The sequence below is a fragment of the Sphaerodactylus townsendi genome, linkage group LG11 (assembly GCF_021028975.2).
Source record: "Sphaerodactylus townsendi isolate TG3544 linkage group LG11, MPM_Stown_v2.3, whole genome shotgun sequence".
Lineage (NCBI taxonomy): Eukaryota > Metazoa > Chordata > Lepidosauria > Squamata > Sphaerodactylidae > Sphaerodactylus > Sphaerodactylus townsendi.
This window is the reverse complement of record NC_059435.1, coordinates 42,627,301-42,643,414: the sequence shown is the minus strand read 5'-3', so window position 1 is coordinate 42,643,414 and position 16,114 is coordinate 42,627,301. Positions and strand designations below refer to the sequence as shown.

The 16,114-nt window shown below is 39.8% G+C and overlaps 1 protein-coding gene across 1 annotated transcript in view; it reads left to right on the top strand.

Annotated features, from left to right (window-relative positions):
• The window catches only part of DNAH11 (dynein axonemal heavy chain 11), a 190,318-nt gene that overhangs the window by 162,423 nt on the left and 11,781 nt on the right, over nucleotides 1-16,114 (top strand). The window contains exons 68-75 of the mRNA XM_048510934.1: nucleotides 370-510; nucleotides 1,301-1,471; nucleotides 2,416-2,538; nucleotides 3,512-3,705; nucleotides 5,101-5,249; nucleotides 6,676-6,803; nucleotides 8,219-8,446; nucleotides 9,326-9,517. Of these exons, the coding sequence (XP_048366891.1) occupies nucleotides 370-510; nucleotides 1,301-1,471; nucleotides 2,416-2,538; nucleotides 3,512-3,705; nucleotides 5,101-5,249; nucleotides 6,676-6,803; nucleotides 8,219-8,446; nucleotides 9,326-9,517 (1,326 nt within the window). The remainder of the gene's footprint in view (nucleotides 1-369; nucleotides 511-1,300; nucleotides 1,472-2,415; nucleotides 2,539-3,511; nucleotides 3,706-5,100; nucleotides 5,250-6,675; nucleotides 6,804-8,218; nucleotides 8,447-9,325; nucleotides 9,518-16,114) is intronic.

The following is a 16,114-nucleotide window of genomic DNA, read 5'->3' as shown; positions in this document are numbered from 1 at the left end:
ATTTACTGATGCTATTCTGGATTTCTGAAATAACTGACCTTTTTAATCTCAGCAGTTCTTCTGTAACTAGTACAAACTGGAAGCCATGTTTCTCCATGTAAAAGTCTCCTATTTTCTGTCTTCAGAACAGTTGATTTCCTCTTAAATCACTGTTATATATTTCTTAGAAATGCCAAGGGTTTTTTTAAAAGGATGTACAGTTTTGGGAGAGGGGCTAGTCCAAATGTATCACAAATAGATGTAGATTTAGTTGTTCTCCTGAATCTAGCTCCTTTGCAAAATGGGCCACTTTGAGGATTGAACTGTCAGTTATTTCTGATATAATAATGATGGCTTCCTTGCTTTGTTTTCAAATGTGTTATTCTACAGGTAAGGGAAGCCAAAGCAAATGAAGTTAATATTGATGAAGCCAGAGAACTTTACCGGCCAGCCGCTGCAAGAGCATCCCTTCTTTACTTTGTCGTTCATGATCTGAGCAAAATCAACCCCATATATCAGTTTTCATTGAAGGTTCTTTTTTAATTATTATTCTGCTAGTTAAAAAAGAAGCACAAGGTTTTATGAGACCGAGGCTGGAGATGGGTTTTTATTTCTAGAAAGTAGCTGTTGCTGAAAACAATGAGAGCATCATTTCTCTCTCATCTTTCTCATTGTCTCTAGTCAAACAGGTTATACTAGTTTTTGATCATATTTTTGAAACTTGCAAAACCTGTTTGATCATAGAATAGTAGGGGGAAAGCAAATGAACATGTGCACTGTGGACAGCAGGGATAGCGTTTTCATACTACTTAAAAAATTATTGGTTTAAAGGGAAAAGTAGCATTAAAAAGCAGTTTAGGAAGGGATAGCACAATGTTCTGTGCTCTGAGCTCCTGTATATAGGTGTGCAGCTAAATAATAAGGTTGCATTATTAATATTGGACTTCTTTTGTTATCGGTGAGCCCAGAGTTCATGAAACACAATGGAAATGGAATGCTGGAATTAGCAAAATATATAAACGCTGTTATTTTGCACACCATGTTCTTGTGTAGTATAGCTCTGCATATATTTAAAGAAGCAAGGTTGTACAGTTTCTTGCCTACTGTACAACAGTACAGAATGCAACAAGTAATCTCCATGCACCATCCAATGCCAGCTGGAGCAGACCAATGCGCAGATTGAGGTGGCAATGGCCACAATCTTTCCCAAGAAACAATAATACATCATCCATATTATTTCTTTAAAAATTGGGTTGTAACATATTCTCACCAAAAAATGAGTTTCTGACAAGTGAGATAGACTGATTCTTTGTCCTTTTAGGCTTTCAATACTGTTTTTCATAAAGCAGTTGAGCGGGCAGAGGCATCAGCAGATATTCAAGAGCGCATCTCCAACCTGAAGGAATCTATTACGTATTTCACCTTCCTGTACGTAGGCCAGGGACTTTTTGAAAAAGACAAGCTGATCTTTCTGATCCAGACAACTGTTCAGGTGAGAAAATGCCACTAATACTTTGACCTTTTTTGTGTAGCATTTCAGAGTTGTGCTGGTTCAGCACAAACACCTTTCAATTATACTGCAATGGCCAGGGACAAGACATAATTGTGCATGATGAACTGGAACTGGCTTGACTACTAAAATCTTGAGCACTAAACCCTTCAGGGCCCCATTTCCATCTGAAGAGAATTTCCAATGGAATGGCCTTCCCTATCAGACCAGGGACTATTCATGGCCAAGGCTAAGTCAGGCAAAATACATGGAGCTTTGAAATCATTTTGTATCAGTAAGGATGTGCTTGGTTAATATTTAGGGTAGTACAGGGGCAAACTGGGAGGCCAAAACAGCCCTGCAAAAATGCCATGAATTTCTTGCTTCACTACACATATCTCACCACAACAAGGGTTGAAGATTCAGTTGGTGAGAGAGGAGACATCACCATACTCACACCTGCTCAAACCAGAAGGGCAATGATGGGCACTGCTATACTTCTCCTGTCTGTGCACACCGTGCCTGGCATAGGGCAAAGTCATGTGCTGCTGTGCCCATGCTCTTGCGCATCAGCTGTGCTGGTCTGGACACAGTGGCGAAGGCAAAGAGAAATACAGGAAATAATGGCAGAGAACAGGACAAAGCCAGGTGCTACTGTGAACTATCAGAGTGGGAAATATTGAAAAAGGGTAACAGTGATAATAAATTCAGATAGATCTCAGGTGTAAGTAAACCAGTAAACCAAAAATTCCAGTGGGTCAGATGTTAGTTTTTGCAGTCAGTCTGCAGACCCAAGGGTATGATGGTTTTTTGCTGGCACAGGTACATATCTGACTAGAACCACAGAATGAGAAGTATTTGTGCTTGTTTGTATAATAAAATTATGTGTGCCTTTGATAACAGTGGATTAAATTGAATGGCTTTTCCACATTTTGTTCGCTTTCTAGATTCTGCTGAGGAATAAAGAGATAGAACTCACTGAACTGAATTTCTTGCTGCGATTCACAGTCGAACACACTTATAAAAGCCCTGTAGATTTTTTAACTACTCAGTCATGGAGTGCCATTCGAGTAAGTTCAAAATTGTTTTCAGATATTTTATCATATTTCTGTATAATGGAAACAATAATAGCCTGTATATCTGAACAGAATTAACTAAGTGGTGACCAACACATTTGCTTTGCTTTTTGCTCTTTTGCTTTCTTTAATGCAATTCTTTTCCTAATTTTCAAAAGTGCAAATGATCCTGTTTTTTAAAAGATGCCAAAAGGTAATCAAATGAAAATATCTAGCCTAGAAAGAAAAAAGAAGTTTCCCTCTTCCATTTGTGCTTATATGCCCAACTTAAATTCTGTGAATCATGGTTATGCAATAAATTACGTTGGATGGTTGCTACTGAATGTCTGTTTTCTCTGAGGCAATTATCTTAAGAAATTGCATCAATCAACCTTTTTGGTGGTGGGAGTGCAGTATATCCTTGTGTTAATTTTCCATGAGACCTATCTATGCTTGCACATTATTCCCATTGAAGTATGAATACATCTCCACACTGTTTCTCCAGCGTATAGAAACATGACTAATGTCAATAAATCAGTGAGAATTGGTGGTTCTGAGACTTAGCAATCCTAAACAATTTGCTACATTGTATAATGTAAATGATTAGAACAACAACTATTACTATAGCAGCCATTTAATTTGCCTGATTTGCACTTACAGAAGAATGAGGTGGTTGTATGAATAGTGTCACATCAGTCTGTAGGTGAGGCATCACATTGTAATGCTCCTCCAGGTAAAACTCCCTGTAAATTAAAAATTGGAACCTCAGTGGAAAGGGCTGCTGCTCACCTCTTCATATGCTGAGCTCATGCTGAGGGAATTATTAACGTTGAAAGACTTTGAAAAACATCATTCTTCAGTGCAGTGGTACAGTCCAGGGTACCACTTTCACACTTGCCACTTCCTGCCTCATTACAACCTCATTCTTCTGCAAACATAGATCAGGTCTACATGCCTGTAACTAATGTATGTTGCTGAAATGCTATAGGCCATTGCCCTAATGGATGAATTCCGAGGATTAGACAGAGATATAGAAGGTTCTGCTAAGAGATGGAAAAAATGGGTGGACTCAGAATGCTCAGAAAAGGAAAAGCTTCCTCAGGAGTGGAAAAGCAAAAGCTCTTTCAAGAAACTCATCATACTAAGAGCTTTACGCCCTGACCGGATGACATACGCTCTCAGGTATACTATTTGACATTATATCTCACCCTTCCTTTAAAGAGTTCAGGGTATTATAAGGCTCTCCATTTGTCATCTTATCCTCATAACAACTCTGTGAGGTAGCTGAGATTGAGAGAGGAATGAGTGGCCTGAAGTTACCCAGTGAGCTTTATGGCAAAATGGACATTTGAACCCCAGGCCTCCCTGATCCTAGTCTGACCACACTAACTGTAATACCACATGGGCTGTCCCCACTAATACTTATTAATTCTTTTTTTTCTTTATGTCAGACAACCTGCATTCTCTATCAAATGTGAAGTTCTGTGCCATAAAAATAAATAAAAAAGGTGACGTGCATGTGTGGTACCAAAGAATAGATGTAGCAGCCCTCGGCTGAGTCAGAACATTAGTTCAGCTGGCCCAGTTTTATCTGTTGTGACTTGCAGGGGCTTAGGCAGACAACGTTCTTTCCCTGTAGCTTCTGCTTGAAAATTTAACTGTAGACACTAGGAATTGGGGTTGGGACTTCAAAAGTACGTAAAGCAGGTGCTCTATTGCTAAGCTGTGGCCACTGAGTTGTTGCTCCTTCTCTCTATGATGAGACTCCCAATGGTGTGTCAGCTGGGATAAACTGAGATCTATATGAGCATATGGTTATACCAAGGTTGCTTAAAATCTAAATGCATGGAGTCTGATTATGCCCACTGTTGGTTCATGCTCCCTCAACGAGGACTCAAGCTTCCTCAGCAACATTCAGGAGTGGAGTGTTGATCCAGGTCTGCAGGATGGCAATGTGGGCTTCATATGACACATTCATGAGACACTACGCATTGGACTTGCAAGAGAGAAGAAACACAGCAGTGGGAAAGGCAGCGCTGCAGACAATGTTTGCACAAAATTTTGTTGAAATAAATAAATTCTTCAGAACTCATCCCACCTCCATGTCATGTGTAGCTTGTTAAAAATCCCAGTGTGGGATTTCACAGAAGACTGACAATGAAGACAGGGTTGCACTTACCTGTAACTGATGTTCATCAAGGTCTTCTGTGCATGCACACTTGTCCTTCTCTCCTGCACTGCTACGAGTTCCATGAAAGTGGTTCTTGTGGAAATGAGGAAAGGGCGTCAGGCTGTTGGTCTAGGGCCATTAAGAGGGAAGCTGCATGCAATCAATGGTCAGTAAACTTCCTCTAATGTACAGCTCAAGAACTTCACAGCTCAGCCTGTGCATGCACAGTCCCAACGTGTGCCTGCACTGAAGACTTGATGAATATCAGTTACAGGTAAGTTCAACCCTGTCTTCAGCTGATACCTTTAGGTAATAAAACTTACTGAAGTCCAGGCATTGTATTTGAGCTCAGCTCCAGTTCTACTGTTTCTTTGTTCATTTGCTCTATGTCTTGTACATTTCTGTAGGAATTTTGTGGAAGAAAAACTAGGTCCTAAGTATGTAGCTGAAACTAGAATAGACTTGGCTAAGTCCTATGAAGAAAGCAGTCCAGCCACTGCAATATTTTTCATTCTTTCTCCTGGAGTTGACCCTCTTAAAGACTTGGAGACACTTGGTGAGCTTATTTCATTCATTAAGAATTACCAGGCTTGCTTGGAAATGCAGGCCTGTAAATATTCAACATTCCAAATTCAGGGTGGTGGTGGGGGGAGGACAAAATCAACATTCCGTAAAAAGAATATGCTATGCAAATAGAAGAGGCGCAAATCAGTAATGCAGGCAGTTCTGCCCAAATACATGTCCTTATGCTTGTCTCCTTTGATAGAATGCTTGGCACAGACTTGCATAGGTTGATGAAGAACATGAGAGATATGTCAATGTTGGATGAATAAAGTTGCGGGCATCTTTATTAGTGGGTGTTGGAAAGGGGAATGGGAATTGGTTTGATTGGGAGGGCGTTTTGCATTTATAGGCTATTTGGCAGGAATTCTAACATGGCAGTAGTAGCGGAAAATCTTTCTGATAGTTTTTTTCCCCTCTTGCTGATTTGCAGAGTCCATAAACCTCTTCCTAATGCATAAGCTGAGACTGGTAACAATGGGGGTTTATGCTTTGACTTAGACAGGGCAAGAGTTGGTCTCTAATTAATACTTGTTAAGCTTGCAAAAATCCCACAAATACTCATTATAAAGAATAAAGCAGATTTAAATTTGGAATTGTTTTCCTCAACGAGAGTTAAGTTTTAAAAATTTCTTCCCCTCTGCCCTAACCCTTCATTCACTGTGGAAGGATAGATGAAAAGTGTGAGGCTATTAACACTACAGCATGAAGAAATTTTTAGATTGAACATTCCTCTGCTTGGCACAATGCAGGCTCTTTTGTGCTGTTTCCTACCTTTTGACTAGATGAGGGCCAGAGGGCAATTTTCTCCATGCTCATGTAATCTTGTGCCCCCTGTGACTAAATAATGGTCATTATACAAACTATATTCAATTGTGTAAGAAACTGTCGCTTTGTACTTAGGATTACTATTCCCCACTGACTCTGCTGAGAATACCAGGTTAATACAGCTGTGACCTGACTGTGCTCAATTTAAACTCAGGCCTCACAAGGTGAGAAGCTTGCGCATTTACCCACTGAACCAATCAGTTAAAAAACTGATGTGATAGCTACCACATGTTGCTCCCTTTCTTCCACAAGGGAAATGGTTTGCACCCCCTATATGAGTTTATAAAGCTCAGTAACAATACCTAGCATCTATCAAAATGTCAAAAGGTTCATTATCTTAAAACCAAGGGAGCAGATTTCTGTATGCTTTTTTCCCCTCATACCAGCAGTAAGACTGCTGTTGAGAGCTCACAATTTGGCTTGTTGAAATAGTGTTGAGTGAAGGGCTTCAGAAAAAAATGAATGTGCATTGTCCCAGTGATAGTGAAATTAATGGGGGATTATCTTTTCTTCCCTTCTACACATACCCTTTTGTCATCCCCCCTGCTTTCCCCCCCCCCATCCCACCCCCCACCCCATTGCTTCACTTTCAGGCCAAAAACTTGGCGTCACGATCGACTCTGGGAAATTTCATAATATCTCTTTAGGACAAGGACAAGAGATTGTTGCAGAGGAGGCGTTAAAGAAAGCTGCCAAGTACGGGCACTGGGTTATTCTCCAAGTAAGTGCATTATGATGTGATTGATGTTCTTCATATGTGCAATGGAGTGGCTGATGTCATTCATGTTTAACTGGTGAAGCATCTCTCAGTAATATAAATGGTCAGTATAAGTTCTGAGATACTAGTTTGAGGCCAGGTATAAATATCATAAATAAATAAATAAATATTCTGAGAGAAACAAGCTTCACCTGACATTAAAGAGGTTTGTGGAGGTATGTGGAGTGTTTCTGACATCTGTAACTTTCTGTTTATCTTAACAGCTCTGAAAAACCACAAAAATTAGTTCTACTTGTCTTAATTGGCCTCTGCTGAGTTCTTCTCACTCCTAAATGGTTGCTTCAGGAATGGGAGATGAAGATGATGTTTCATCAAACATATCTCTGAGATTGGAGTTACAAGAGGGATTGTTATTGTGCCATATTTGCAGTGTCTTCCATTGCATGTACTCTTTGGCAGCAGAAAATATTTAAAACCTATATGTTGATATTTCAAATACACTGCCTTTTATTTATTCTTAAATAATAATATTTCTTACCTTAACATTTCATGTTTAGTATGCTTTTAGCCCAATCTGGGGGGGGGGGGGGCATCTGCTTCTGGAGGTGCTGCAGGGCTGCACCAGTGGATTTGCCCTCCCCAGGGCACTTACCCTGGCAGAGGGGCAAATCCAATGGAGGGCAGACATGGCACAGAGCACTATGTCAGCGCCTCTGCACTGCCAGCATAGCAGGGGCATTCCGGAGGCATGGCCAGGATGGAGCCAACATTAGTCACCTTCCACCTGGTCTTTGCCCACCAGAATGCTGGCATCGGGGCCTGAGCGTATGGTGCCCTTTTGGAGGGCTTTTCGGTAGCAGGAAGGCTCCTTGTGCTGCTAAGCCTTCCTGGGGGTGGCCAGGCAGTGCCACAGAGGCGCTGGGTTCCACCACTGAGCGCTCTGGATTGGGCTGCCCATTTCAGATTTCTGCAATCCTAGTTGTACCATATTTTTATTAGACGTCTCCTCATCCAATTGATTGTCATTTCTTGCATTATGTAATTAGACTTAAGTCTCTGTGAGAAGGATAGACTATAAATAACACACATAAATAGAATAATCATTGCTGAAATTCTACTGAGCATTTTCCAAAGTAGAGACAGTCATCTGTTGGATGTAGAAGGCAGGATTTATGTATTCAAATGGTTTGGAAAACTGCCTACAAATAATGTCAATGTAAATGATCCCGAAACAGAAACCTTCTTGTACGGACTATCGCCTCTGTAGACTTGAAATTATTTTAGAATTAAATACTTGGAGTGTTGTCTGTTCATCATTACGCAACTGTGCAACAATGAAAGGGCAACAATGTAATTTGGTCTTGTTTTAAAATGATAAACTTGTTCTTACAGTGAAAATGTTTCATTCTCTCATTCAGAATATACATCTTGTAGTCAAATGGTTGGGGACCTTAGAAAAACTGCTGGAGGAATACGGCAAACAAAGTCATGAAGACTATCGTGTCTTTATTAGTGCTGAACCAGCTCCAACTCCTGAAGAACACATTATACCCCAAGGAATATTAGAAAATTCCATTAAAATTATTAATGAACCACCGACTGGAATGCTAACAAATCTTCATGCTGCTCTGTACAATTTTGACCAGGTCAGGATAAATCAGATGAGTGCATGCAACTGACTAGCAGAGTTGCAAACTTGATGAGCCATTGCCTTAGGACAGTTTTTCAGTGCAAAGTAATCTTGAACAAATGATTGCGGTAGCAATATATTTATGTCTTATGCAATGCCTTTCCATCAAAAGGTCTTTTAAACATGACTGCTATCCACATCCTCCCCCCCCCCTCACAAAGTCTGGTGAAAGTCTTATGGGCAGCTTCATAGAAAACTGGTTATTTTATTTTGCCAGGAGTGTATTGATCGGACAGTTGATGTTTGCTGCAGACCTGTGACCATTGTGTGTGCCGCACTTCATATGTTTTAATGTACATCAGCCCTGCATAACTTGTGGTGCATGATACCAAAGGCACCATATGAGCTATATGTTGGGGTCTTTCAGATGCATGACAGCTTCCCTTACAATCATAGCAGCACATAAGCATGTTTATCAAGCCTGCAGGTAGTCTGCCTTTAGCTTAGTAGATCATAAGTTCGGTATGTCTACTATAAATGCATTTTCTTATACATATGATATCCTCATGAATACAACATGTTTGCCTTGAATTATCTGCTGTTTTAGATTTACTTATGAGTACACGACAGGTCAGATGTAATGCAGTGCATGGTATATCTCCAAGAAGTAGCCCAGAAGTATATGCCATTAGGTGCAGAGAATTCCCTTGCTGTGTTAACAATTGCAGTCAGTTTCTTTTAAGCAGTATATATAGAACTGAATATACTAGTAGATTCTACTATTTCTAGCTTACCTATTAATATATGAGAAAAGTAATTAATCCTCATAAGGAAAGAGCAGATGTAGTCTCTTGGTGGTTTGATACAAATTTGGTTCATATTTCTTTGTTTACAGGAAGTACTTGAATTATGTTCCAGGGAGCAGGAGTTTAAGAGTATCTTCTTTTCCCTCTGCTACTTTCACACCTGTGTTGCTGGAAGACGCAAGTTTGGACCTCAAGGATGGAATCGAAGATATCCTTTTAACATGGGAGATCTCACCATTTGTGTCAATGTCCTCTACAACTATCTAGAGGCAAACTCTAAAGTAAGAATTAGGGTGGGAAGTCAAATAACTTTTAGTTGGGTGATGGTTCTACTGTTCTTTCTTTTAGAAGTGAATAAGACGGAACATAATAAATTTCCTTTGAAGATTTTAGAGAAGTAAATCAAATGTAAATCTGTTGGATATATAAATCACACAGATCAAAGGCTTTTCACAGTGGTTGCTTGAACTTCAACTCATAGGTTGATCCAGTTCCACATTATTGATTTCACAAAAATAAAATAAAATAAATAAAAATGTCCTTCATTATGTTAACAAAAACAGTAGTTTACATGTGCATATATGCCAAATTCATTAGGCAGGTAATGAAGCATTTGCACAACTGTAATTACATACAGCAGTCCTGACAGTTCATAACACTGCATTAATAATCACTACAATTAATTCTGATGATGGAAGCAATTTGCAGCACGTCACATGTATAAATAATGGTGCATTTCCTGTGTGTGTCATTATTATGTATTGAAGGCCACCTTGTTGTGACTTTCTCAGGAATGTTCCCCATGAGTCCAAGTTTTAAACTAGGTAAATTATTTACCCTATTTGGAGATCAGCTGCCAGTTGGAAGATTCAAAGCTATTCATGTAATACCTCTGATACAATCATGTATGTGTGTGGTAAGTGGTGAAAGTAATATGCTTAGAATTCTTCCTTTGGCTTGAGTTCTGTTCAACTCTGAAAGCCTACAATAATATTTTACTGTCCAGCAGTAACCAATTAAGGACTTGATATATAGTCCGGGTACAAAGGAATACAGTTGAGTCTCCATTTGCCTCTCATTCCCCACAACTGGTTTTTGCAGTCACACTGTTTTCTCACGTAGATTTTTGCCTGCCTAATAGAAACATTAGTGATATTAACAGTGCTGTTTTAGCTGTGTTGAAAACTCTTTTTTTTTCCAGAATGTGAATGGATTTTCAAGTTATGTTCAACTTTAAACAGGAGCATAAGTACATATAAATGGTGGACAGATGGTGTCTTTTAGTTCACTGATGGATGTCTGGTGTCTTTTACTCAGAAGCGTACTGAGGAGAAATGGCGCCTGGGAGCAACACCTCCTCCTGGTGCCCCCGCACCCCCTGTTCTCGGGGGGGCTTGTGGGGGGCTCAGACAAAACCCTGCCTCTCTGCAGGCCAGCTCCTGCCCTCCCCAGGGCCTGGGGAGGGCAAAAGCTGGCCTGCATGGAGGTCGGGGGCGGGACTCGGTGGGCAGCCCAGGCAGGCACTGTGGCCATCCACTGCAGAGCCCTGCCCCCCACCCCAGCCGCATGCCATTTTGAAATGTGGTGGGCACCCGGTGCCCTCCCATGTGACCAAAAGGTGTGCACCCAGGGACATGTCCCTATAGACCATACACCTCTGCTTTTACTTCATTGGTGGATGTCTGGTAGTCTATGTAGTACCTAATAGTTGTTGGGATTTTAAGAAGGAATGCTGATCAGTTTGGCCTGATCCTGCAAGGCATTTCTTATACTCTTAAACAGAAGTACTTAGGATTACTTAACTCTGATTAGTTATACCTTTTAGTTCACTGGCATCACTGTGGCTATTTCCCTAGCAGCAGCCTTCTATGAGACCCAGGGAGAGGCCCTCCATGATGACTGGCAGGAGTGACTGGCTTACCCGATGACCCTAGGAGTGGCATTATGCAACACGCAAATTAGCTCAACCTTATATCAATTGCTAATTTTACCCATGTGTTAACATTATATTCCATGTTTCGCATGAAGTACATATTATTTCCAGTTTTTCTTCCTTCCAGATGGAAAAGAATAATACAATGGGCAACTAACTGTGAATGTGGAATGTCACAGTTTCAATAATTGCTTCAGTTCACAATGATATTGTAAAAATGTATTCAATATTATAAGGAGGTATAGGAGGAAAATGGTGTCTCTTCCTTTTTCCACTATATGTATATTAAGCATTTATTATATCAGTGTTTAGGTTACAAAAGAGTCTATTGTGGCCTTCTAAATATAGTGCAAATTTTTGCAGACCTAACGTACCAGATATAAATCTTGCCTATTAGACCTATTTCTCTGATTACGTTCTCAGTTTGCCTTCAGCATAAGATCAGACCTCAGAGAATTCACTAATTTTAGATTTGAAAAGATATAAACTTCTGTGATCACCTATTAAAAAAAACAAATTGCTTTTCAGTGTCAAAATGCAGACCATGTGAACAACAATCATTTACCTATCTGAGTGATACAAAATAATCCAAACAGACACTAGGTCATATACCATCAATTGGCTGGCTATCATGATTTAATTTCATCCTGTTTTATGCAGTATGGGTTCAGGTTCTCTCAGCCTTTGCAAGTGAAGCTAATGGCAATATATGCAGGGATTATTTTTTTCACTTTTGCCTGAAGTTGATTATATAATGATATTAGAGAATTCACATGAATAAACTGCAGTGTAAATGTTCCACATAAGCTTAAGATACCTTGTCATAAGAAGAGTCATGCTAGATCAGATCTGTGGTCCAGCTAGTCCAGCGTACAGGTTCACACAGCAGCCAGTCAGTTACCCAGAGGACCAGCAAATATGGCACAGAGGCTATGGCCTTTTCCTGATGTTACCTCGTAGCCATGCTATTCAGAGGTTAGCTACCTCTTCTGAATATGGAGGTTCCCTTTACTCACCATGGCAAGTAGACTTTGAATCTGTCTAATTCTCATTTCTTCTGTCCTATGATCATAGCTATTCCTATTGCCATCCATTTCTACTGCCAGTGAATTTCACAATGTAATTACTTGTTGAGTGAAGAAGTATTCCCTTTTGTCTGTTCTGAATCCATTGCCACCACATTCTGGCACATCTATGACTGAAGTACCTTTTCAAGATACAGCAATGAGAAGCCACTCTGTAGATCTAGGTGGAGACATTTTAATATTAGCTGTTTTATTTTCAGTCCCTTTCCTCATTATCTCCAGCATGGATGTTGCCTTTTTAAAGCTGCAGCATACTGAAAACATTTGAATCAAGCTTCCACTAGAACCCTAAAATCTTGTGCAATCTCCATCTCATCTGAAGTTTAAAAAAAATTGGTTCCAGTGTGCATCACCTTATGTTTAACATTACTGCATTTCATTTGCAACATTGTTTAGAGAGATCTGTCCATTTATTCATACTCATGTTTAGAGAGATCTGTCCATTTATTCATACTCATACTCTGTCTCATGTCATTTAACCAGTTCTAATCCATAAAAGGATGTGCACTCTTACCCCATAACTGCTTAGCATATTCAAGAGTCTTTGTTGTGGTACCTTGTCAAAAGCCTTTTGGAAGTATATAAGGTATACTTGGATCACCGTTATTTACACACTAGTTAACTGCTCAAAGAACTCCAAAAGGTTGGTGAGGTAGGACTTTGCCTTACAGAACACATGCTGATTTTTCCTCAGGATTTATTTCTCAATATAATTAATAATTCTTTTTTAATAATAGTTTCTTCTAATTTTGTCAGAACATATGTTAACTGACCTGTAACTTCCTGGATTCCCTCTAGAACCCCTTTTAAATATTGGTGTGATATTTGCTTGCTACATAATTTGAGCATACATTTGCCCAGTCAATATGAAGGTAGTTGACATCACCTAGTATTACAACCTTTTCCAGTTTAGCATTCTCTCATATTTTTGTCTCCAGATCAAAATCTTCTCCAAAACCATGAGTGAGGTCAAAGGTGAAATACACCCACACTCTTAAGTAACCATTAGGGCCCGTATCTTCATCTAAAGGAATTCTGACGAATTTTATTCCCTTAATATTTTCTAGGGCCGTTTCCACACGGCCAAATAACAGTGCCCTAAGGACAGAAAAAACACCGTCCCTGGGGTGCTGAGTGAGGTTTTTGGAAAGTGGCATCTTCCCGCCTGTGCGGTGCGAACCGCACCGGTGTGAGGGCGCCACTTTTTGCTCCCCCTCCACTCACCTCTCTGTCCAGCGTAGCCCTGCAGAGCTGTGCTGGATGGAGAGGTGAGTGAGCTGGATGAACTGGGGGCTCCATGCAGAGCCGCCTCTCATTCGTTACATCTTCGGGACTGTACGCACACTACTGTGCAAATGGCCTCCAAGCCGCCACCGGCACAATTCATGCCGGTGGAGGTGTGTTTCCGCCATCATGTGGAAACAGCCTAGTAAATTTGACCCTGTACCCTTTGATACATACAATACCACCTTTAACACACCCCTTTATGTCCTGTGTGTACAGTATATACTCATGGATAACAATATCTCATTAATTTCCCCCATTGTACCATTTCTAACATACTATATCTAAATTGTGTTTTTTTATAGTACCAAGTACTTTAGGTCTCTTATTTGAGTGTTGAGCCGTATGTCATTAGTCTATAGGCACTTGTAATTAATTTCCCTCCCTAAGTATCCTCACCTCTTATTCTCACATTCTAGCCTGCTCACTATTTCTTTAGATTGGGTTGCCCTGAACTAGTGACTCTCTAGCTCCAGTTGGCTTACTCTTGTATAGGTTTGGTTTGTCCCAGAGAACCATTCCCCTGGCACCACTTTCTGATCAATGCAATCTATGCCTGTCTAGTTGGCCTTGAGAATATTGCTATTTCACAGGTCCTGACCTTTCGCTTTCTGCATAGTAACTTCATTTTTCCTCTCCAGGACCACAGAACTACATTTCAATATCATTGGTGCCAGTGTGACCTATCTAGACAACACATGATGTCTGTAACCTTTGCACCTACTCAACATGCTAAAGAGAAGCAGTAAATTTTACTGGGATAGAGCTGAGATGGGTTTCTATTAACTCTTATGACTCAGATCACTGAAATGAGGTAGTTCAAAGCGTTAAGTAGCAGCAGTGACTGGCTGGAGTTCATAAATAAGAAGTCTTCATCAAAACAGACTTACAACCCAGCCTCTCATACTGCATGAACATAAAATTTTTGAATAAGCATAATTAATGACTTTTTGAAGCACGTGAAGGTACAAGTATGGAATGTGGGTTCAAGATTCATCCCATAACTGAATTTCATTATTTGCCTGTGGAGAATATTTTATCCACAATTCCTAGAGTTTTGACACTGTTACAGCAGTATACACACATTTTGCACTTTTGAGATCTGAGACAAAGAGTTACACAGTCTGCCAGACACTGAACACTGATGGTTCAGTGCTGCTACTCTCTATTATCAGGCATCATGACAAGGCACAGGGGAACATTTTGCTTCTAAATAGACTGTATAGCTCCACTGAATGCAAAAGCCCTTTATGCCAACACAAAAATTCTGTGGTTCTGCCAGGAAATTATGAGGAAAATCTTGATTGCCTAGATTTAGCAGGGCTATCCTAATTTACAGTTAATAACAGTGTCAGCGCTAATAGAAACACAGTTGTTTAACATTTCTGAGTTGTGTTTGTTAAATAACTGAGGCTTTTAGAACCAGAATGCTATAAAGCACACTGAAGAAAAGGTCATATTATTTGGTAAATTACTAATCTAAAACCTTAAAACTTAATATACAATAATTTTATGGCTAAATAAAATAATTTGCCATATTTAAATGCAAAATTGTCTGAGATAGTTTAATGTTATCCCTCTTTTCTTTTTTATTGAGTTCAGCGTGGTTTTTATAAAAGATGCATTTAAATAGTCATGTATTGAAACCAAAATAAACTTACAGTGAGCACAGTGGAATAGCTGCAGCTTTTAATTTCCTCTGCTCTGTCGCATCATGTAAAACAGAAGCCTATAATTAAGTTTTTACTTGAACTGTTGGGAGGCAAATACTGCCCCTGAGGATGCAAGAGGGGTCCTGTCTGGAAGGGCTTCATCATAAACTTTTTGTTCTTTCAAGCAAGGCTATGGGAGAAAATTTGCTTGGCCAAATTTTACTCAGTGAGGCAGTGCCTTTTAAAAAATAAACATTTTCTGGTCATTAATCAAAAGCTACTTGATGCACATTATATTCACAGCCTTACAACAAACATAATTCTCCTGAGTATGTAATCATATAAATGTTAATTTATTCCTGCTGGAAGCCTTCAGAGCATCCCAAATTAAAATAATACCATTTCACTCCTTTATTATTTATTGAAGGGGTATATGAATGATATTAATCCATACATCCCAGGTCTAACAAGAATGTATCCGTAACTAAAGACCACATAATGACACACATTTTAGTGCATTACATTCTCTTGTCTTGCCCTGTATTTTCAAAGGACTTTTGTGGCTGTTTTAAAAGCACTTTCCCCGATATAGTAAAATCAGGAATTGGAGCTTTCCTGCTGTTGTGCTGAGTCACAAACTAGTTAAGATGAAATGCCTGAAATGTCAGTAATTTTGCAGCTGGACCCATGTATGAATTTTCAGAAAGCAGTCCCTCTAGTGCAGGGGTAGGGAACCTGCGGCTCTCCAGATGTTCAGGAACTACAATTCCCATCAGCCTCTGTCAGCATGGCCAATTGGCCATGCTGACAGAGGCTGATGGGAATTGTAGTTCCTGAACATCTGGAGAGCCGCAGGTTCCCTACCCCTGCTCTAGTGGGAATTGTTTCCAAATGTGTACATAGAATTGTCACTTTAGCTTGATT